The following is a 21,581-nucleotide window of genomic DNA, read 5'->3' as shown; positions in this document are numbered from 1 at the left end:
AAACTCAGACACCTATATCCAAACTATTCCGCGCCAACTTCCACCTCGTCCGACTTCGGTTCTGAGGCATCTAACGGCGCTGCAGAATCTCCGGCCGCGGTGTCCAATGGAGCCTTAGCAGGCTTTTCGGATGAAACTTCTGGCTGTGCTTCTGATGTCTTGTCTCCGGTCTTCTCCGCAGTCGCAAGCACCTCTCCGGATCCTCCCTCCGTGGCGTCTGCACCGGATTCCGTGATATTTGCCGTGGAAGATTTCTCAGAAGTTTCGAGTGCCTCAGAAGGTGTAGCGTCCACAGTAGCGTCCACAGTAGCCTTCACAATCGGTTCTGCAGGTGCCTCTTTCTCAGTTTCGACAGATGATTGCTCGTGCGATTCAATCTGGTTGCTAGCCGCCGCCTCAGAAGCCTCACTAGGAGCCTCTTTCGGGGCATCTTCAGTAGCGAGTTCTTTCGAAGACTCTTCACCCCGAACTTCTGCAGGAGCTTCAGAAGACACAGCGTCGCGAACAGTCGTAGTAACAGTCGTAGGTTCTGCTTTAACTTCTTCCAAGACCTTAACAGTGTCGGCAGCAGGTTCAGTAGCTGCCTTCTCAGACTCCTGAAGAGCAGTTGCGCTAGGAGCGTCAGCTGCTGGCTCCTTAGATGTGGGCTCCTCTTGGGACGGAGGGACTTCTTTTTCTGTGACAGCAACCTCTGGTTCTTTCTGTTTGACAGGTTCTTCTTTGGAAGTTTCCGCTGGCTGGGACTCTTTGCTTGTTGAGGAGGTCGGCCTGCTACGGTCCGCAGCCTTATCACCGCTCTTCTTCACAGGTTTTGGCACTGTTTTGGCGGCTTTTGGAGGGCTCCTGGGCTCCACCTTCTCGTGGACCTTGCTCGCGGAGCTTGCCGTTGGCCGCATCATCCGTGCCAAGAAACTCTCGTCAGGCGCCTTGGAGCCAGCCGTACTCACACGGGACTTAGGTCGCTCGTGGTTGACCTGGGTTTGGGCGGGCAGAGACTGACGCGATGGCTGTTTGCGAAGGCTCGACGCAGTAGGAGCCGTGAATCGTGACGGCGCCTCGTCTTTAAGAGTGGATGGCTTTCGGGAAAGTCCATGTGACGGTGTACTCGCACGCGGCGTACTCGCACGAGGTGTAGCCGCACGGCTGGGGGATCTATTTCCCATTTTGGCTGCGGAAGATGCAGTTGGGGCCGTCATCGAGGCAGGAAGACGCACAGGGCGAGTTGGAGACCTTGGCTGTGGTCTCGGGGAGGAATGCTGCGTGGTCTTCTTCGAGTTGTCTTGCGACGGGGTTCCAGAGCGGGCTGGCTTCGCTGGGGAGGATGTAGATGACTTCGTAGCTGCGACTTTCGCAGCTGCAGGCTTCTCCTGATTTGGGCTTCTGCGAGAGGTGGGAGTCTCAGAAGTTTTGGAGGTGGTAGGTGGTTTCTGTTCTTTGGTAGGAGATGGCTTGGAGTTGAGTTTGCTTGCGCTGGTGTCTTTAGCAACTGAGATGGTGGACGGACGCTTCGTAACAGTCTTGGAAGCTGGTGCCTGTCGATTCGAGGCAGTTTCCTTAGCTTTCNGCGGTGCTTCTCGTTCTTCTGAGCGACTGGAGATGTCTTCTGCACAGGTGTTGTGGGTTTCTGCGCCTCTGTCTTCTCCGGTTTGGAGGATTCGACCTGTGCACCGTTGCTCTCAGACTGGTTACCCAATGTCTTCTCCGTATTCGCTATGCCGTTTCCCTGCAATCCACCAGCATTCGGGCTAGTTCTCGTTGGGGATGTGCTTTGGGGCGTCTCGACCGATTTCTCCGCACTTTGCGTCGGCGACACTGTCTCTGATCTTGGGTTGGCATTGTCTTCTATGGCACTTTCCTTCAACCCAGAGGAGCTCTCACTGTCATTTGATTTGCGCAACACAGACGGAGGCGCATTTTGGATACTTTTCTCAACAGAGATGAAGCTAGCCCGCACTTTGGAGAGCGGCCTGCCTGACCCGGCATTGTCTGAGCCAGCCGGGGAGCGTCCACGGGAGGGGGGAGAAGTGCTGTTGTTCTGATTGTTCTCGAACTTGGCCAGGAGGCTGCGGACACCGCCTGAAGCTGGAGTGTCCGCCATGACTGCGGGGAGGTTGAAATCGCGATGTTAGATCAGATGCTGGCGAGTGTAGACTGAGGATGAGCGTCGACCATCGACCGTCGTCGAGACGGTGAAACAGGAGGAGACAAATCGATGGATCACTGCTTGTAAATTGCGACGAGTAGTAGCGTGAATGTACTGAGTAGAAGAGTGAAGTAAAATGGAGCGCAGGTCAAGCAGATAAGTGAGCTCTGGCAGTTGGATGAGTAATGGGCTAGGAGTCAACGCGTCAGGGTGACGTGTAGGGAAAGTGGTAAACAGTGGTAAGCGACTGCAGGGCGCAGCCTAGCTCGTAAGGAGTGCAGCAACGGTAGAGTGCAAGCTTGAGATAAGGACTGCCAGAAAAAGATGCAAGATGGCTAACAGCGCAGGACAAGAAGGTCCAGCGTGGCAGATGGCAGATGGGAGGACGTTGCGTTGCCTGGGGGTTTTGCAGGGGTCGCGGAGTAGTCCAGGCGGTTGCGGGCGGGACGGAGACACGGGAGGCCACTTAGGACGCCGTTCAGGGGCTCGGGAGATCCACCGCTAAGGAGCGAAATCCAGAGACTTGGAATTGGAATTGGACGGCAACGGCGCAGCCTTACCTTGTAGTCGCGTGTGCGCGTGCAGACTTTACTTCTTTCTTGCTGTCCTTCCTCCTTGCCTTTTTTCCCGGAAAGGCCTGCCTGCCTGGAGCCTGCAAGGGCTGTCCATCCCGTGTTGACGGATGAGCCCAGAATATCATCAATCCATCATCCTTGGTTGCTGATCATACAAAACTCTGATAATGTCAGGCCAGTATTTTATCTTATCTCTGGAATGTTCATTCCAAGCATGCGCAAGGCCGTGTCATAACCGTGGATTGATGACATCAAGTAACCTCGGCGCTGTTCACAATTGCCGACTGCATCTACCAGACAATCAACAGATGGCATTGTTCCAGAATGATAACACTCAAACCTGTACATCTTTGTCACCTGAAAAGAGTACTTTGAGACCTAGATCTGATGATGCCAATGTCTTATTTGTCTCCTGACTTTACTCTGTATTTTGCTACGAGAATGTTGAACCCGTTTAGCATTACGTTATCCAGCTGCCATTGACCAATCGGCGTCCAGTCTGTCTACCCCGGAGCACGCGTCCGGATCAATATTCTTCCATGATCGCATTCGAATAAAATGCCCGTCGCATCTCCGCAACCGCTTGGGTAGCTCCGAAAAACGGACTCGCCAGAAGAAAAAAAATCATGGCTGCCAGAACGCTGCGGATAGGTCAATTGCCCTCAGTGATGAATTGTAAAACGTTATATAAGTGATTGAAGCTCATATGATACTCGTGCAGGTCTTATTCCGGGAGACGGCATTGGACGGGAAGTGATCCCGGTATGAATACTCCTGTTTTCAAGTTGCTTTGTGCTTCGAATAAGAACCATATCATTGACGAAGTCGAATTGAGCATTACAGGCCGGTCGACGGATTCTGGAGGCTCTGCCCTCGTCATTGGGTCTCAAGTTCTCGTTTGTTGACCTCGATGCGGGATGGGATACCTTCAAGCGTACGGGAACTGCTCTTCCCGACAAGACGGTGGAGGTCCTGAAGAAGGAATGCGATGGAGCCTTGTTTGGAGCAGTCAGGTACGTAGGATCCGGGCATATGAAAAAATTTGTTCGACCAGCCGCTGATTGATGTATCGTTACAGCTCCCCGACCACCAAAGTTGCCGGCTACTCCTCGCCCATTGTTGCCCTCCGTAAGCGTTTGGACCTCTATGCCAACGTGCGCCCGGTCAAGACCACTGCCCGCGGTAGCGCCACGGGCTCGCCCATTGATCTCGTTATTGTTCGCGAGAATACGGAAGACCTCTACGTGAAGGAGGAGACCACGACCGAGGGTCCCAACGGTAAGGTTGCGGAGGCAATCAAGCGCATCTCGCAGCGCGCCTCGTCTCGCATTGCGACCATGGCCGGTGAGATTGCGCTCCGACGACAGAAGATCCGTGATGTCTCCCCCGCTACCGCATCCCGATCCAAGCCCATGGTCACCATCACCCACAAGTCCAATGTCTTGTCTCAGACAGACGGACTCTTCCGTGAGACGGCTCGCGAGGCTCTGGCGGCCGAAAAATACAGCTCGGTCGAGGTGGAGGAGCAGATTGTCGACTCCATGGTGTACAAGCTCTTCCGTCAGCCTTCTTACTACGACGTGATCGTGGCTCCCAACCTCTACGGCGATATCCTGTCTGATGGTGCGGCGGCACTCGTTGGAAGCTTGGGTCTTGTCCCCAGTGCCAACGTGGGTGATGGCTTCGCGATCGGCGAGCCTTGCCACGGAAGCGCTCCGGATATCGAGGGCAAGGGGATTGCCAACCCGATCGCAACGCTGCGCAGTGCGGCGCTGATGCTGGAATTCCTGGGTGAAGAGCCTGCGGCAGCGAAGATCTATGAGGCCGTCGATGCCAACCTGGACGAGGGCAAGGTGCTTTCCCCAGATCTGGGCGGGAAGGCCACCACTCAGGAGGTGCTCGAGGACGTGCTGAAGAGGCTGTAAGAAATGTTGATGCGTATGGATGCATAGATCAAAACATAGCCAGCGGTCTCTTCAGCTATGCGACAATGAAATAAAACTCGTACATGACATCAACATGAGAACAATATGAATATATATCTACTCCATCTATCCAGGTATGCAAGTTGTATGTCTAGACCGATATCACCCATAAACTTAACGCCCAACTTATAGAGGGTTGCAAATACGTCATTCCTTTCTCTCAGGGATGAAAAAAAATTTGGGAATTATTCGCTCAGGATCAATCGTTGTTATCGGGATCTTCTTCCCAGTCAAACTTCCCTTCCTTGCCATCTTTATGCCGGTCAATACCGTCTCTGATCGCGACCCCAGCAGTCGTTCTCTCGCTGAGTTCTTCCTTGGAGTCGTGAACGAGAAGGGTGAGGAGAACGACGAAGTAGACATCTCCGGTGCGTCTGTTTTTCAGCGTGTATCGCAACTTATGGTTCTTCTCGTCGATGTACTTGGCTACTTGTAGGTGGAAGCCAGGAAGGCGGAGGGTGAAATCTAAGATAGACACAGCATGGATGTTAGAGGAGGGCTAAACAGAAAAAAAAAGGTCGTTTGGAAGGAATTCCGAACCATTGAATCCCAAATAAGGGTTTCCAAAATCTATCAGGTATATCCTGCCTTCTTCGAACACAAACTTTTTTCGATTTCCCTCATCCAGGAAATACTTCCTTCGCTGGCCCGGGTCGTCAGGGATCTGGAAGGACTTCCGAACTTCTTTCCCGCTGCCCTCGGCGCCTTCCTCGACCACGTCACTATGCAAGTTGAGCACCTTACCTTTTTTCGCCGGGTCGATCTTGTCTCCGATGCGAAAATAGTTCCAAGATGATAAACCGGGACTGTACATGTACGGTTTGTCCGCGTAAGGGTCTCCGTCCAAGGCGGGATCGATTGCCCATTTAACGATGCGAAGCGCGGTGTTGAAGCCAGGGGGAAGGCGATCGCGAATGGGCCGTTCAAAGTCGTTTCCGAAGACAAGGTCATCACCCGACACGGTCTGTTTGGGGATGAGGGAGAAGCAGATTGAATACTGATCGTTCAGGTGGAGGTTGTGGGAGAAATAGCGGCTGGTCTTAGGAGAGTTGTTGGGCAAGCCTGGATCGTTACATTAGATGACCGGCCTGATATCGTCATGGTATAGTCATAGGGGCAGGTAAATGCGGATGTTACTGTACCGGTATAGCCTTGAATTCGTACACATACGTTGACGATTGCACGCGAGTTCTCGATTCTCAACGTCTTGTCTGAATTGACAGGAACAACCTGGTGCGTGGAGGGATGATATTCTGGCCCTGCCGTGACCTTCAGGCGATATTCGGTGGTGTTGGTGCCTCTGCCGGTTCCTCGCCACATGGCTGCAAGCAGGTTTGGGATGCGACAGGTACATTGACAAGAGTATATATAATAGAAGAAAAGAAGAGCTCCGGATCCTCTACAGAGGAGGACAAGAAAGATGCGGAGTGTAAGCTTGATACGCAGCTCTTATCGAGGGAACTAGGACTCAACTGCCTTCGGGCTGGAACGATCCACGGAGACCCGAAACCATGACGGTTTCTGTTCCTGTGGCGCAGAGGCCGCGTCAAGTCTCCGGCTTGTCTGAACGCTCCATCTTATGACAGAACTCGTCAAGAGATGGAGTGGCGGTTCCAGAACTGTTGTTGGTGCGGCGAACAACGTCATTGCAGCGGGAGATCAGAAAAGCTTCCAATTGGTCCCTGGAATTTACTATTTAAGGAAGATGACTAAAAATCCTAAAAAGGCAACTCGCGACAGTCTACATAGTCTTACGCTCTAAAGTATGTGATGTAAAGAGCAATATCACCGTAAGAGATATTCCTGACAACAGAAAGCATCGAAAATAAAAATTGACCTTGGCTTCAGTTTCAAACAGGGTTGGAGAACTGCTACTCCGTAGACGACAATTGTGTTGAGGTTTATCCGTGTCCAGCACAAGTGCGATTGGTATATATGGTGTAAACTGTTTCTGGCATAATAACCTTGTATAAAGGTTTCCAGGGTTTGAAACATGGGTTGCTCAGATTTGTGCTTTTTTGTTTCTACAGAAGTAGAGATGAACAGTGTCAGCAATGATACCCACTTCCTTGGTATGGGGAAATATGGCTTTGAAATTCCTTTTTTTTTTCGAATAAACAGTATCCAACTTTGATATGTATGTACAGCATAATGCATAATACCTAGCTAGTTCAGCCTCGTCCCAGAGGTAGAGTGACATGCTCATCACCATCACAGGAGTCATAACAGAAGAAACATATAGCTTACAGAGCAAAGGTCGATTGATACCTTATGACTGCCTTCAGAATAAAGGCTTCGTAATTCATTTTGCTAAATTTTTGGGGCCAAGCTGAGGTGTACAACGCAATGGAGAGGCTGCTTTATTTCCTGCGTCGAGCAGGTTTTCGTGCTCACAACATAGCCAGATTTCTATCGTCTATGTTCCCCATTCCATATCGCCTTTTTGCTAGATTCCTTTAAATATATCTTGAAAAATTCTAAGTTGAGGAGCTCTTTGCTGTGGGAAACATTCGATAATTGCTGCATTGGTGACTGATTGCAATGTGCAATGAATGAATGTCTTTGTCCACATTCACCTTTTGTCTTTATTCAGTCACATTTGCCAGCTCTCCTTTGTTCTCTAAACCAAACTGCCAGTCTGAGACCAGGATCTCTGCATATAAGACAGTATAATGTTAAATCGTATTGCTATTAACAGCCTCTTTACCACCTGGGTCTATAATTATTCCATTCTATTCACCTTATAAATATATCAATACTGTTACCATCCTTGTTATACAACACATTCACTTCCTTTAAATTACTTCTTTGTCTACTAAGTCCCCATAATACCATTATATCCTTCCCCAAGTCAATACAAGTTTCTATCGATATATTCACCAAAAATTTGTATTCACTGAAGACAAAGATGGCCCAAATTTCGACCCATAAATAACCCCTCCTTGCACCGATCCAGATGGATGTTCATTCTTTTCTTCTCTCACGAAAGCAACTGGTCTTGCAATCGTGACATTCCTACAGCTGTGCTGAAATCTTCAAAAAAAAAAACCTCTCCAAACCACTTACTTTCATTTCCACCAATATCTTCTCTCTTACTTTTTATCCTCCTGGTGAGGATGTCGCTGGCCGACTTTCCATTCGAAATCCTTCCTCGCGTCATGGAGTTCCTGCTGGTCAGGGACCTCCCGATCCAAACAGACTACATCACCGCAGAAGAAGACGGCACCGGCGGGCGCTGGCCTCTCCCCTTTCGAAAGACAAGCATCACCCGCAGCGACCTGGCGCCGCTGGCCACTTCGAAAGCCGTGAGAGAGGCAGCGTTGCGCATTTTCTGGAGAGAGAACACGTTTTTATATTGCCCAAGGTCAAAGGCAAACAAGAAGGTATGCTGCTATCCACTTTCAATCCCCAACCGTGGCTTGTCCTCTATTCGCTCATCTTGGTTTGACATTCAAAAAGACATGATGAACTGACATACGCAATTTCAATCCAGAACGCAATCCGTTTTCTTGCCCTGCAGACGGATGAAACAAGAAAACACCTCCGCCGCATGGAATCGCACATCTTTTTTCGAAGCGGCATATATGCGCCGGTGGGATGAGGAGCTCACGGCACGTCTGCAGCCGTTAGAGAGCATCTTCAAACGCCTGCCCAAATCCCAGCCGCTGAGCGTCCGACTCAGGCTGTGGAAGAGCGGCGAGCCTCTGCGGCTGCAGACATGCCGGTGGGCGCAGCTGATGGCCCTGGTCGATTTCGGGACCAGGGTCAAGTGGAGGCTGAAGAGGGTGGATCAGGCGACGAAGGCGACGAAGGCGAGGGTGGGTTATCTCAACGAGAGCAGGCAATTTTGCAATTTCCATCTCACGCAGAGGGTGGTCGATTTCTGTAGTTGGGCCTGAAGGACGTCTGAACCTGAACTCCTTCTGTGCGGGATGGGAATGGCAGAATTGCCTGCTCTCGTTGTGATCATCCATCGTCGCCTGGGGAAGATGTGAAGGACGAGGTGTTGATAATGAGGAATGTATCACGATGTCTACGATGTATGAACTATTATGCCTTGTTTGTGTATAATGATACAAGACTGAATGTGCGAGTTCCAAATCGCCTCCACACGTTTTTTTTTTCTCCTTGTCCATTCGCCGTCAATTCGGGTTTACGCCAATCGATGTGAATCACGGACGGTAGTAAAATCATTTCCTCGAGGTGGCAAGCGGGAGAGTGTCTGCATATAGGCTATCTGGCAGGATTCTTACTATCCGAGCGAAGGAGTTGAGATACCAGTCCTAGTCCCGGGCCCTAGACCCTAAGTAGATCTGCAGCTAACCTAAATGTCCAATTCGTCCCCAAGGTATTCTCTGACGTAAAATGTGGTTGAAAAAAGGAAGAAAAATTAAGAAATAATTTGATTATATTACATGCGTACTCCTGACAATGATTTCCTGGCTGCAGCCCTAATTACAAATATACACATCTGCTTGAAGGTGCGACTCTGACGAGATAATGATACAATGGGACAAAGGAAAATGATGAAAAAGGAAACATAGCTGTCTATTCTGCATCGGCAGCAACAGCATCAGAATTGGGAACAGGTCCATCCAAGTCAAAATCCGAGGAAGGCTCAACATGACAGCCGTCGCCATTATTATCCTCATTAATGTCGCTTTCCTCGGTCAGAATGCCAATCCCGCTGTCGAGCCTCTTCCTCCGGTTCTTGCCTCGTCCAATCTGGACGTTGGCAAACTTGTTCGTGCTCGCTCTAACGGGCGTCATGGGTTCGCTTCCAGGCAGGTGTGGTTCCGATTCAAGCTCGTCAGATCTGAGCTTCCAATTCGCGGTGCGGACCTTCGCGCTCCGGCTTTCTGCGTTGATGGCGTCCAGAATATTACGGATTAACCGCTCGCGGGCTTCAGTCTCCAGATAGATTCGATCTTCCAGACCCGAGTTTTTGCGACGCAGTTTGTCGATCTCCATCTTGGCCGTTTCCAGAGCGGTTGTCAATTCGGAGAGGCGCACGTTCAAGGATCCAACCTCTTGAGCGGCCTTCTGTTCCATCGATTCGACCACCTCCTTGCGTTCCTTCTCGAGGCACTCGACTTTGGCGATCAGATCGCAGACGCGAATCCGATTCTGCTGGACAAATTCCTGCAGTTCGGCAATGCTCTTCTCGCGTTCGGATGCGAGCGATTCGGCGGCATGTCGACTGTCTTCTTCAGCAGCAACCTTTGATTCCAAGTCGGAGATTTGCTGCTCGTACGAGCTCTTCAGGGACGCGTTTTCCGCCTCCAGCTTCGAGACAATTTCTTCGAGACTCTTGACCTCGTTGTGATATTTGTCCAGCGCAGCGTTTAATCTGTCAATCCCAATGTCCTTCTCCTTGAGTTCGCTTTCGAGTTGCTGCATTCGCATCCGTGTATGTAGCATATCGCCCGCAGACGTGTCGATAGTCTCCTCCAGCTGCTGGATCTTCTTCGACGCTGCCTCGTATCGAAGCAGGCACGTGTCGAATTGACTGCGCAAGGCCTTCTCTTGACTCATGAGGCTCGAGTGGCGCTTGCGCTCGTCCTGCAGGTCCTGCACCAGGTGTTTGACTCGCTCGACTAGTGCCCTCAGGGTAGCATGTCCGTTGTTCAGGCTCGCATTGGCAGTTTCTCCCGGCAGGGCCCGCTCGAGCTCTAGTCGAGCTGATCGGAAGCTCTGGCGCATTCCTGCGATGGTCTCATCCAGATTGGAGCCGGAAAACCCCATGCTAGAAAGCTCATTTCGTACCGTCTCCAGTGCATGACAAGCGTCTGAAGCCCGGGTGAGAGCCGCTTTTAACGTTGGGACGATCTGACTCATAAAGTCCGGCGGAGGTGAGGACGCTCGAGAAGAATGTGGACTGGCGTGGCTTGTGTGCGAGATCTGGGCTTGCCATTCATTGAAGAGATTGAGTTTTTCCCTTCTAGCGGCCTCGAGGTCGAGAGCCAGCGAGCGCATTTCGGCTTCATGGGACTGGTCTGGCATTGAAACCTGAATCGATGCGTCGATAGTCACTGGCTGTTCGTCATTGGAGAGTGACACATAAGTCGACGGCAGCTGTTCCGACTGATCTTGTGCTCGAAGAATGGGAGAGCTAGATACAGTCACCATGTCATCGGCGATGGTACTATCTTCAATCATGATGGTGTCCCCTTCGCCGATTCCATCACCGGTCTTCTGTTGGTCCGCAGATGTCGAGGCTTCTTCTCTCAGGCGTCGAAGTTCAGCCTCCAGCTTGCCAATTTTATAGAAAACGGAGGGCGTCGTCTCCCCATCGGCAATAAGGGTGTCCCCTTCCTTCGCTGCTTTGACAGCTTCCAACTCCCGCTTTAATGCAGCAAGCTCGGCCTCTCGTGCCTGTTCGCGTTTTACAGCCGCTCTCTTTTCCCGTTCGATCTTGTTAACTTCGTCGCTCAAACCAACCCGTCGAATTCTTCTCTGAGTCCGCTGGTCGAGGATCTGGCGGAGAGGAGTGAACTGGTACACGCGAGCCGGAGCCGGATTGCGCTCAATGGGGAATGCCGGGTCAAGGATGTTGTTTGTTTCTGGAAGCGGAGCCGATTGTCGTCGCGATCGGCGGCTCGGGGTTCGCATCTCAGGCTCTTCAGGGTCTTCAGGGTCCGGGTTTGATTCATCAAAGGACGTCCGCAGGAGTGCCGGAGTCAGTCCGGTGGAATCAGTCCCTGCCATGGAATTCTTCAACTGGGGACCCGGGTCTGAGAAGCGAACTTTCTTCCGTGGCTTCTGCGGCGTGGTCGCGCATGGTTCAGGTACCGCAGGATTCTCGACTGCGATCTGGGCATTCTTGCGGGTATTCAACCATGTCTTAATTGCTCTTCTGTTTGACAATTGGCGGTCTCGTTCGCGACGTGACGAGGAGCTGTGACTTCGCTTGCGACGCGTCGTGGCAGAGGCGTTTTCCGAGCCCGACACCATTGCCGACTCCAGTTGGCCTTGATTGAGGCCGTTGGTCTATTTTAGAATTTGTCTCAACACCGCTTTATTCCAATCTGCCATTCAGGCCAATTAGCAGCGCGTTCTGACTTGAAAATGCACAAAGCAGAGCAAGGCAGGAAAACACCAGATTCCAGATCAAGGACATCGGCGGACTTAGCAGCATGTCTGGGAGATCTCACCTCAAAATGCAAGACCAGCGATCGACCTAACAATTGACGTGGAACCAGTACATACAAGGTTGAGAAGTGCTAACAGCAAGTGAGAACTTTGAAGGGGAAGGTCGAATGACCCCGTGAGTTGAACAACAGAACGGCTGGAGAAGTCCTATCAAGACGCGATAAGGAACCGATTAGGATCCAGTTGGAACAGCCAGGCCTAGCGTTTAGAGGCTAAAGGCCTCCAAAAGTACCTATAATAAGGAACAGGAAAGACGTAAATAAACAATTCGACCAGACTTTTACGCGACTCCCAGAATCTTGGACTGAATTGAGGGAAATTCACGGCCAATAATTGATTTCAAAAATACGGAGAACACCACAAGAACATAAGAAGAAATGGATCGATTTATCATTAAGCTCACTGCTCGCAGGCAGCAGTCTCCATCAAAGCCCCATCTATTCCATAATTGCAGGCGGTCTTCTGCGAACATTGATCAATATTACCCGATTCGGAAAAGGTAAACAAACCCCGGGGTCGATAGCCGTAGCGCCATGTGGGGCGCAGCTGATCTATCGGAAAATGATGAGACATTGGTCTATTGTATTTTAGTGTGTTTTACGGAGTATTATTGTATTACTTGCTTGTTTTTTTTATTTTTTTTTTGACGTGACGCGTTTTTTTGTTCAGAATGGGCTGGGTGTCTTTGCATCTGGTGAACATGTGGGAAATGATAGCGTCTGCGGTAAACTAAGGGATATATGTAGGTTATTGAGCAGTAGTTCTTTTTTTTTTAAAAAAAATTCGGCGCTTATTCGAAAACTCCCATTCCTCAGCGTCGATTCTCAACGAATTGTCGCATGTGGGGGGCTTACCGCTGTATCGATCAACCCTATACACGGCTTCCACCTATCCCTGATCTCCCAATGGGTTTAGTAAATTGTATTTTTTTCCTATCATTTCCTCAATCTCTATCAACATAAAACCAAAGACTCTTTACCTCATCTTCTGATGTTTCTGCTGCTTCCTTCTGTATGTAAAGTTGAAATAACTCATCGTGTTTTGCCTTAACTTTGTCAAAGTCGAGCTGCGGTGGTACCCAGCCGTCTTTATCCGTGTGTAACAGTTCCTGAGTATATCCCCATAGCTTGTGCCAATCTCTATACCGATGAAGCTCCTGCCTGTGTTTTGATAAATCCTCGCACGTAACCAGGTAAGGACACGATTGAGGAAGGCCCATTTGGTGCCAGTTTTCAGAAATCTGAACCAGGGAGTCGCGGAGAGGTATTACACCATCCTTGTATGTTTTCTCAGAAGATGAAAACAGGTGACTGATGCTAGGGTCGACCCGAGTCAAGGCCAGGTACGACTCGAGATGATGCCTAGTAAGTGCCGCTTCATAACATTTTGCCAGCATTGCTTGGTTTCTCTCCGATATGGCGAACGCCTTCTCATCAGAGTCCATTTCGTCGAAGTTTGCAGGCAACTCTGGTTTGACCATACCCTCCTGATAGTTCTCAGGTGGGTTAAGAAACGTCGGCCACTGAACTTGCGTGAAAGCAGGCATGATTAAGGAGAACTGCCAGTCTATTATACCGACAATCATCGTCGGGTCTTGCTCGGAGACGAATATATTACCGAGGTGAAGGTCAGCATGACAGAGCGTTGGCTTAGAAAGGCGTTGTAGAGCAGGATGTGCTGCCACTATCGGCATAACTTTCATAGCAGTTCCCAATGCCTGGAGATGGTCATCTTTAGAGCCGTAGTGTGGGCCACAGGCAATAGCAGGTTTAGAATTTTGGATATGCCAAACTCCTCGGTTGGCCAAGGAGAGGCCAACGTCAGTCCCTGCGAAAGCTCGCTGTCAGGAAGGGCAAGTCTGGCGGTGTTTGGGAAGATTCAACTCACATGGACCAGCATGGTTCTCATCTCCAAATTGCGGAAACCACGAGTCATGATACGCCGGACCAATGCAATACACATCATCCACGGTTGCCTAGATGTCGGGGCAACGAGTCACAAAAATACAGGTTCCGGTAACCGGGAAGCTTTATCGAAGCCAGATCACTTTCCAGCCGCGCCAGATTCTGAATCAGTTTGAACCGACTCAACTGATCCATCTCGCCCCACACTTCTATTAATTGTCTGCCTGGAGATTTCTCCATGACAATGTATTCGGAACCCACAGGGTTTGAAGCATCAGCACTCCACGCAAGGACTTTGGAGACCGGAACAGACGTGTAGCACTTCACTGTAAATTAACAATATTAGCAATCCCGTTTCTTCAAGCGCCAGACGAACTTTACCGAAGTCCATAACAGCCGCTTCAGATGCGGTGCAATACTTTGGTGGTACAAGTTTAGGACACGGTATCTTTGCAATGACCTCTTCCCATTCTCCGCAGTCATCAATAAAGCTTTGTTGAAACCGCCCTCCATTTTATCAATCTTAGATATTGGCGAAGAAACCGAAGGCAGGGACGAAACCAGTGTGCAAAGAGCATCGACATCAAACCTGGCGTAGCGCTTTGCTGTTTCACGTACTTCGTTGACAAGAAATCGCCCATTTGTATATTCGAAAAGCTGTTCATACTGGACAGGCTCACCTAGAGGTAAAGCGTTCAGAAAAGAGCATCTATCCTGGGATTCACCAAGACATACCATGACAAGTCAATGAGATTCTCCTGGCAATGGATTTTGCTGGCGATAAAGTCATTTGAGAGAGTCTATTGCGAACCGCATTCATAGTCAAAGGAAGTTGTGGCACATTGTATAGCTCACTGGCATTGTACGTACAGCAAGGCTTTTGTTTATGTGAGAAGAAAGGATTCAAAAAGCAGCAACAACTGACGCTAAAAAGAGCGTCATTTCCCCTGACTTACAGACTATAGAGATATACTGTACTTAATCAAAATTCAAAACTAATGTATTCCCCAGCCTCAGCGTCAAGTACTTTGTCATCATCTATTCTTAGAGATAGTAATAGATAATTAATGGGTTCATCTGATTCATGTAATTGAAAAATTCTTTTTCATTTTCCAGAAATGAATTCCTAAAGCCCTAAGATACAGAGGTGTTGAGAAAAACCTCGATCCCATTCTTTTAAATGTATCATCAAACAGAAAGCGATGCGCAATACCTCATTTCTCGACTTCGTATCATCATTGGCGTTATTGGGTCATTCTGAAGTATTCACAAACAAAGGTCTGCAGCTCCTGGACACTGAACTGCAGTTCTGTCGCTGCAACGTTGGGCGGAACAACGTCGAACATCAAATCCACCGGGAGGATTAATGGGGCATCGGTTACACCCTGCAAGGTGAGAGTTAAGGACTGGACGCAGGTAGGACGAAGAGCGTTCTGTCCACGAATTGGAAATGGATTAGGCCTCATCTCCCAACGTTCAAGCTGGAGAGTTTTGTCGTTGCGCTTGACGTGGATAAGCAACACAAGACGAGTTTTCCCATTCGTCTGGGTCAGCCAGAAATGGGCGTCAGTTCTTAACTCCTTTATGGTCTCGCTTAGACCAACTTCCACGACGAATGAAGGTTTGTCAGTTACGCTGGTCCTATTGCTAGGCTTGTAGCTCTCATCCGGTTCCTTGGCTCTAGTGATTCCCAGCTGTCGTCCACTCCCCATTGATTTTAGATCATAACGCGAGATTCCCACATTTCGGCAATGTTCCTCGAGCATAGCTCGAAACTCTGTAAACGCCATATCATGGACGATGCTAGCCAGTTTTATGACTAGCCTTTCATGGCTCTCGTCGTAGTGCAGCCGCATCTATGGAAGATCATGGCGCTTCTTGTCTATCCATTCGATAACTTGAGGAGTAATATTCTGCGCGGCGATGTACTGACGTCCATGTCCATCTTGCCAGGCCTTGAGTGATTCCTCCAGAAACTTCCTGAAATTGTGATAAGTCGTAAAATCGTGTCGGCTTCTGGGCGGAATTGAGTAATCCGCAAATATATTATTCGACATGGCAATGCTGCTCCAACGAGCGACAACATCGGATCAATGAATCGAAACCAAGCTGACGGCAATCAAGGTTTGAGATTCACTTCCTATGGCGGTAGCAGCTCCCAGAAAAGCATGTTAAGTCTTCGCGCAGAGCTAGCCTTCGAATTTCAGCCAGAGTGACGGAGTGGGAAGATACAGCAGGATCCTACCTTTGAAGAGGAAGAAACTTGTTTAACGGTGCAGGTGGTATCGTAAAGAAGATGAAAGTTAGGCTGCTGGTGGGAAACTAGAATGGAGTTTCTATAGCACCTGTCGCTTAATGGGATCGTTTCAAGGGAAAAACAGCGACCTCAGAGGACGAAGAATGGGAACACGGTACGAGTGGGAGTCAAGCCAGACGCGGTGTGAGGTGCAAAGAAGAAAAGAAACGATCGAACGACGACTGGTGAGACGCCTTAGCAGGCAGCAGTTAAGCGGGAACATCCCACGAGTGAAGTAAGTCAATCATGCAGTGAATGGTCTAACCCTTAACCAAGGTGAAAGCGTTGGCAGCGTCATTTTTCCAACTTACAGACTTTGGAGGTAGTTCCTTACTGCTAACTCTATACTCAGTATCATTGCTGGTCCATACTTGACTCATTCTGCACGCGCTATTTTGCTTCTGGATCGAGCTTACGCCGTACAGCGTGTCGATTCTTAAGAACAAAGTCCTTCTGAGCTTGTCCGTATATAAAGTAGCGTTCTTGCTAAAATATTACCAAGACCAGAAGTAGTGTCTGCGAGTCGCGACGCGTCTTCTTAGCATGCCGGCTTGACCTGAGGAAATAGGACATCTACGCGAATCTAGCAAGTCGCATCAAGGTCAATCTGTGTCCTTAAAAAAAGTATAAAATCATGGGATCTACCTTATTGGGTGAAATTCTCGAGAAATATCCGAAAAGTACTGAACAACTAGATTAGGTATACGGGTTGGTCTTCAGCCTTAAGAAATGCCGTTATAGGCTGCTGCCTTGCAGCCTTAGGTTTGCAGTAACGCTTCCTAGGATTCGCATCTTATCAGAGACCGTTAATCGAGGAAGCCAGTCTTAAATCCAGGTTTAATGCTCTCTGAACTGAATACCTCTGCATTTATATCGACTGCTCGCCCTAGTCGAATCCAATTGCGGACGTGCGGACAGAGCGATTTCCCCGCCCGCCAGCTCGGCGACAGGCCGACCCCGCCAACATGACTCTTGCTAACCTTTCTCGAGCGTCTGCTCAGCTTCGAGCATTTTGATTACCTGTTCACCGAAGATCATTAATAATATTCTTCACAGAAGGAAGAAGCAGTAACAGCAGCATGCTCCGGTCTTCGCTGCTGCTGCGTCCTCTCCCAGTCGATCGGCCCGTGATGTCATTTTGAGTGCCAAATTCAATTGTTGCCCACTGCAGCCCACCACATCGATCGTCTTGACAATTGTCCTTCGTCCTGTTGAGCCAGGCGCCGGACCAATTCTCTGTTCATTCCAATTTCCCATTTGAAACAATGCCCCAGTTCACATGCTCGTTGACGGACCCGTAATGCAGGAAACGTGCTCGCTCCTACCTTGCGCAGGTTGACTCCCTACAGTCCGGATACTCCAGCAATAACGGGTGCAGGGAAACATCCCTGCGACGTGGGCAATGGCTTCAGAGGGCCCCTCAATCATGCCCGCCGCGACGGACCGGAACGAGACATTGCCTGATCCCGAGTTCCCGTCGAAGAGGACGACCACCCTCCTCGACCTTCCTGCAGAGCTCCTCCACCAGATTTTCTCCTACCTGCCCGCTACAGACCTGGCGTTCGTGTCGTCCACGTGTCGGACTCTCTTGGAGCACGGCAACAATGATCTCCTCTGGGCGGACCTGGTGAACGCGAACCTCCCGGTCAAGATCAAAGATCCTGGCCCCTTCGACTCCTTCCGCAGGCTCTACATCGCACACCATCCGTACTGGTTCGTTCCGCGAAATAAAATTTGGTTCTCGGACGATGAGCACACTGGGAAGCTGATCTTGGCGCGCTACGATAATCGGAGAGGCGTGATCGAGGGATTCCGTCTGGTCGCCGAAAAGGGACGAGAGCAGATCAGACAGTGGGAATGGGATCCCACCGTATTAATAGAAACGTTTACCCCCAAAGTCCGGCTCTGGCTCGACGATCCAGTTCTGCTCTTGAAGAACCCCACATGCGTCCGACCTCGCCAGCGTCAGTATGTCCATGGTGAGTTTCGCATGCCGATGGCTGCGGAGTCGCAAAACATCTACAGCTCCTTTTCGTTATGTTACGAGAACGTGCACGGGAATCATTCAGCGGCTCGCCTGGAGCAACTGTGGCCGCCGGTCAACATTCCGAGCGAGAACCGCGTGTATCGCTCCCGCGGTGTGGACGGTGCAGGGAATACGCAGTCTCATCTGGGGCCGGTTTCTGAATCAGCCTTTCGAGTCAGGAAATGGGCACATTTCCGGATAGGTATCCCGATCTTCCCGGCTGGCAGCCAGGAAAACCTATCGACGTTTGCTACTCTAGACCCAAAGCTCTACACGCCCACGAAGGAGAAACCCTACCAGGGAATATGGGTGGGTGATTATTCGTTTCACGGCTGCGAATTCCTCCTCTTCGTCCAGCGAGACAAGGCTCCGGCGTCAGGACAAGCCAGCAGCTCGTCAGCGTCTTCGGAGCAGGATGGCAACGCGGCCGGCAGTAACACAACTGAAGAGGACAAGGTCATCGAACAGGGCCGTCTAGAAGGGATCAAACTCACGGGCGATCCGAACGTGCCTCGCGGTGAAATCTCCTTTGTGGCGGAGGACATTGGACCCGATGGGTTGATCCGCATCGCGGAAGAACGCATCTTCCAAGGAGCCAGAATCGTACGCAGCAAGGGTCATATCGCATCCCGAAATTTCAGAAACGGTACGTACATACGTCTGGCAAGAATGTCGTTTCTGCAAGTTCTAACGCGTCCGTTCAGATCAGTTCATCGACGCCCAACTGATCCTCATCTCGCACGACTGCGTCGCCCAGTACTGGGAGGCTATGCACCACATATCTTTCTTCCGCCGGGTAGACATTGATCAGTTGCTGCGGAGCTGAAGTCATCAGCTACACTATACATTACCCCCAGCACCCCGACTTGAGTTATCCGAGACTTGAACAACATTCCTAGCCAGAGTCTCTTCTCTCTTAGCAACCTTTCCGCGAGAAGATTGCTTTGTCTGATGACCTATCTGATGGTTGTTCTTCCCTTCAAATGGTATTGTACTGTACAGACAGACAGACAGACAGGCAGACACGCATGCATAATGGCATTCTATTTCTAGGGTATATATTTTCCCTTCCCTTTTCCTTACCTTTTTTTTTTATCTTCTATTTTCCAGTCTTCATTCATTCCGGGATTCATCCTGTATTTTCCTTTCTTCTAGCAACGCGTCGATTGCATTACCTACTACCTAGTTAGTTACTAGGAGGATTGATTGAAGGAAAGAGAGGAGTTATCTTTTTTTTGCCAATAGGTTATTATTAGGTCATGAATACTAGAAACAAGAAACATGGAACGTGAAACATGAAACTGATAATATCAATTAATAAGAACGTGGGTTTTGCGAATATAGAGCGGTTCATTCAGAGGGTAAAAAAAATGATACTACTAGTACTCTGCAGTATTCATTCAGTATTCGTATAATATAACATAATTGTATTTTCTTGAAAACCAAAAATGGCTACACAATCATTCAATCAATCAATCAGAAAGTGGTGGTGGTAGTAGTATAGTAGAAGGGAGTTTCAACCACGATAAGAATTGACGACAGACACACATAACACAAAACAAAAAGCGCAGGGCTCCCAACGCCAGATTGCACAAGTCGTATCCTTATAATGGATGGTAATGATTCTGTACATAGAGAACAAGCAGTTTGGAAAGAAAAAGAAAGACATAAAAAAAAACCGACTTCCTTTTCCTGCCCTGACACTGCTATAATCCCTATCATCGCATCTTAGCCAGTCTTCAATCTTCTCGTAGAGGGTAGGTAGAGGTGTCGTCATCGTGTCGGGTTATCTCAGTGTGCACAGTACGTCGCGAGGGCTCGTCGGTGGAAACGAAACGAAACAGAAGAAAAAAAGCGGAGACGTGAAATGGTTCCTGACCATTCCGAAGTCAAATCAAGTCCAGTCCTGCGTGCGTATACATGTCATGGATGGATGAAGGATGAGATAGGGTTGGATTCTTCTTCCAGAAAAGAAAAGAAGAGAAAAAGGGCTCTGCTCTAACAAAAAACAACCATAACCGATCGATCAAATTTCGAGCCAGGAGAGAGAGAGAGAGAGGCCTGCCTGCCTGCCTACCCCTCTCAATCAACGCCGTCGCTCAAACCAGGGCGACGAGCCCAGAACCGCAACAGACTGGTCCATGATCCATTCGCCGACGCCGAGGTAGTTCTCAACCCATCGCTTAATGTCTTTGTTATCGGTGAGCTTGTCCGAGTTCAGACTGGGGCTGTGAACGGGTCCCATTTTTTTTATCTCTGCTCGCCTCGCTCCGTACGCATGCATGCCATGCCATGCCATGCATGCGATGCAGGCAGGTAGGCAAGCAGGCAGTACGGGCGGGCGAAAATGGGACGGTTCATGTTAGCGAATTCGTCTTTTGCTTTGCTATATTTTTCCTTTGATGTTTTGGAAGGGAGGGAGGAAGGGAGAGTTACGTGAGGCCGGTGGATCGCTTGATGCCGGCGAGAAAGGCGGAGACTATACAGAATAGAATGGTTAGCCAGGTCTTTATCATCTAGATATTTATCTGGAAACATACTCAGCACCGCGTCAAATGCGTAGTGGGTCAGTCGGCCGAGCTGTGAGAGAAACAGTCCTGTCAGCGATCGCGCGTCCTTGCACCGAGGTAGTAGTAGTAGTTGGGTAGAGGCGGAGATACCATGCTGGGCGGCGACTATCCAGTCTGCGCTGTTCAACTAATGTCGGAGAGAAAGTATGGAAAGGATATGTATGGCGTGGGAGTTGCGAAGAAAGCACTGATCCTTATTAACAGTCTGATGGTAAGGCTCGCAGGTATCAGTGATGCAGTCGTAATTAATATGGAGTAATAGCCTGGTCAGGTGTTGAACAGGCAGCATGACTGCAGCTATCATGTGATCAGCACCGAGTCCGCCACGTGATGCAGGCCGGGCGATGATCCGAATAGGAAATACCGCCAATTAGGGCTCCAGCGTAGGGCAAACACGGTCACGGGAAGATGTAATTTCGGAGGAACGATTCGCCGAGCACGCTTATCGATAAAGGACTCGCTTGCTCTGGCTGGACCAATCGTCGCGCTGCAATGCAAATGCAAATTGTGCCTTCAGAGCCGCTTCGAGAAAAAAATAGACATCTTGGCGCCAGGAGAGCAGATCCCTTTAGCCTTCGGCCGACTGCTAATTTTTTCTTTGTTTACGGAACTGCTAGAGTAGTCCGTAGGCCCTCCTGTAGTTATTAATATAGTTATTAATAATAATTATTATTATTCCAGAACTTTATCTGATATCTAGCAGTCACGTAGAGACTAGCACGCTACGAGAATTTATTCTACTAGGCCAAGTGTTATCGCCGTGCCCCTCGCTCTCCGGGTCCCGGCTTACGGCTGTCTCGGAGTCGGCACTCGTTTCCCACCAGGAACCCTCCCACGCTGGATGCCAGACAGCTGGTCACCTGCAAGTCGATCTGGCAACGTGCTGTTCTGCTTTCTGTAAAAAGCATTGATCAGCCTGCTGTGCTGCGT

General features: G+C 49.7%; 6 protein-coding genes across 6 annotated transcripts; 2 read left to right on the top strand and 4 right to left on the bottom strand.

Moving 5' to 3' along the window:
- Window positions 1-23: 23 nt before the first annotated feature.
- T310_7198 (uncharacterized protein) lies at window positions 24-2,098 on the bottom strand (the record flags this gene model as incomplete). Its single annotated transcript, XM_013470003.1, has 2 exons — window positions 24-1,660; window positions 1,690-2,098. 2 exons carry the CDS (start codon window positions 2,096-2,098, stop codon window positions 24-26), a joined length of 2,046 nt encoding a protein of 681 aa, XP_013325457.1.
- Window positions 2,099-3,344: 1,246 nt separating this feature from the next.
- Window positions 3,345-4,835, top strand: T310_7197 (Isocitrate dehydrogenase (NAD(+)); the record flags this gene model as incomplete). Its single annotated transcript, XM_013470002.1, has 5 exons — window positions 3,345-3,393; window positions 3,440-3,480; window positions 3,562-3,731; window positions 3,797-4,639; window positions 4,778-4,835. 5 exons carry the CDS (start codon window positions 3,345-3,347, stop codon window positions 4,833-4,835), a joined length of 1,161 nt encoding a protein of 386 aa, XP_013325456.1.
- A 67-nt stretch (window positions 4,836-4,902) lies between these two features.
- T310_7196 (uncharacterized protein) lies at window positions 4,903-6,023 on the bottom strand (the record flags this gene model as incomplete). Its single annotated transcript, XM_013470001.1, has 3 exons — window positions 4,903-5,168; window positions 5,244-5,667; window positions 5,874-6,023. 3 exons carry the CDS (start codon window positions 6,021-6,023, stop codon window positions 4,903-4,905), a joined length of 840 nt encoding a protein of 279 aa, XP_013325455.1.
- A 3,228-nt stretch (window positions 6,024-9,251) lies between these two features.
- On the bottom strand, window positions 9,252-11,657 carry T310_7195 (uncharacterized protein; the record flags this gene model as incomplete). Its single annotated transcript, XM_013470000.1, has 1 exon — window positions 9,252-11,657. One exon carries the CDS (start codon window positions 11,655-11,657, stop codon window positions 9,252-9,254), a length of 2,406 nt encoding a protein of 801 aa, XP_013325454.1.
- Window positions 11,658-12,798: 1,141 nt separating this feature from the next.
- T310_7194 (uncharacterized protein) lies at window positions 12,799-16,435 on the bottom strand (the record flags this gene model as incomplete). The annotated part of the gene is made up of 9 exons (XM_013469999.1): window positions 12,799-13,695; window positions 13,743-13,830; window positions 13,863-14,085; window positions 14,179-14,439; window positions 14,495-14,533; window positions 14,716-14,731; window positions 15,034-15,615; window positions 16,005-16,081; window positions 16,321-16,435. 9 exons carry the CDS (start codon window positions 16,433-16,435, stop codon window positions 12,799-12,801), a joined length of 2,298 nt encoding a protein of 765 aa, XP_013325453.1.
- Window positions 16,436-17,481: 1,046 nt separating this feature from the next.
- T310_7193 (uncharacterized protein) lies at window positions 17,482-18,907 on the top strand (the record flags this gene model as incomplete). The annotated part of the gene is made up of 2 exons (XM_013469998.1): window positions 17,482-18,727; window positions 18,786-18,907. 2 exons carry the CDS (start codon window positions 17,482-17,484, stop codon window positions 18,905-18,907), a joined length of 1,368 nt encoding a protein of 455 aa, XP_013325452.1.
- Window positions 18,908-21,581: the final 2,674 nt, after the last annotated feature.

The sequence above is a fragment of the Rasamsonia emersonii genome (genome assembly GCF_000968595.1).
Source record: "Rasamsonia emersonii CBS 393.64 chromosome Unknown ctg1118621760514, whole genome shotgun sequence".
NCBI classification, from domain to species: Eukaryota; Fungi; Ascomycota; class Eurotiomycetes; order Eurotiales; family Trichocomaceae; genus Rasamsonia; species Rasamsonia emersonii.
This window is presented reverse-complemented; position numbering and strand designations above follow the sequence as displayed.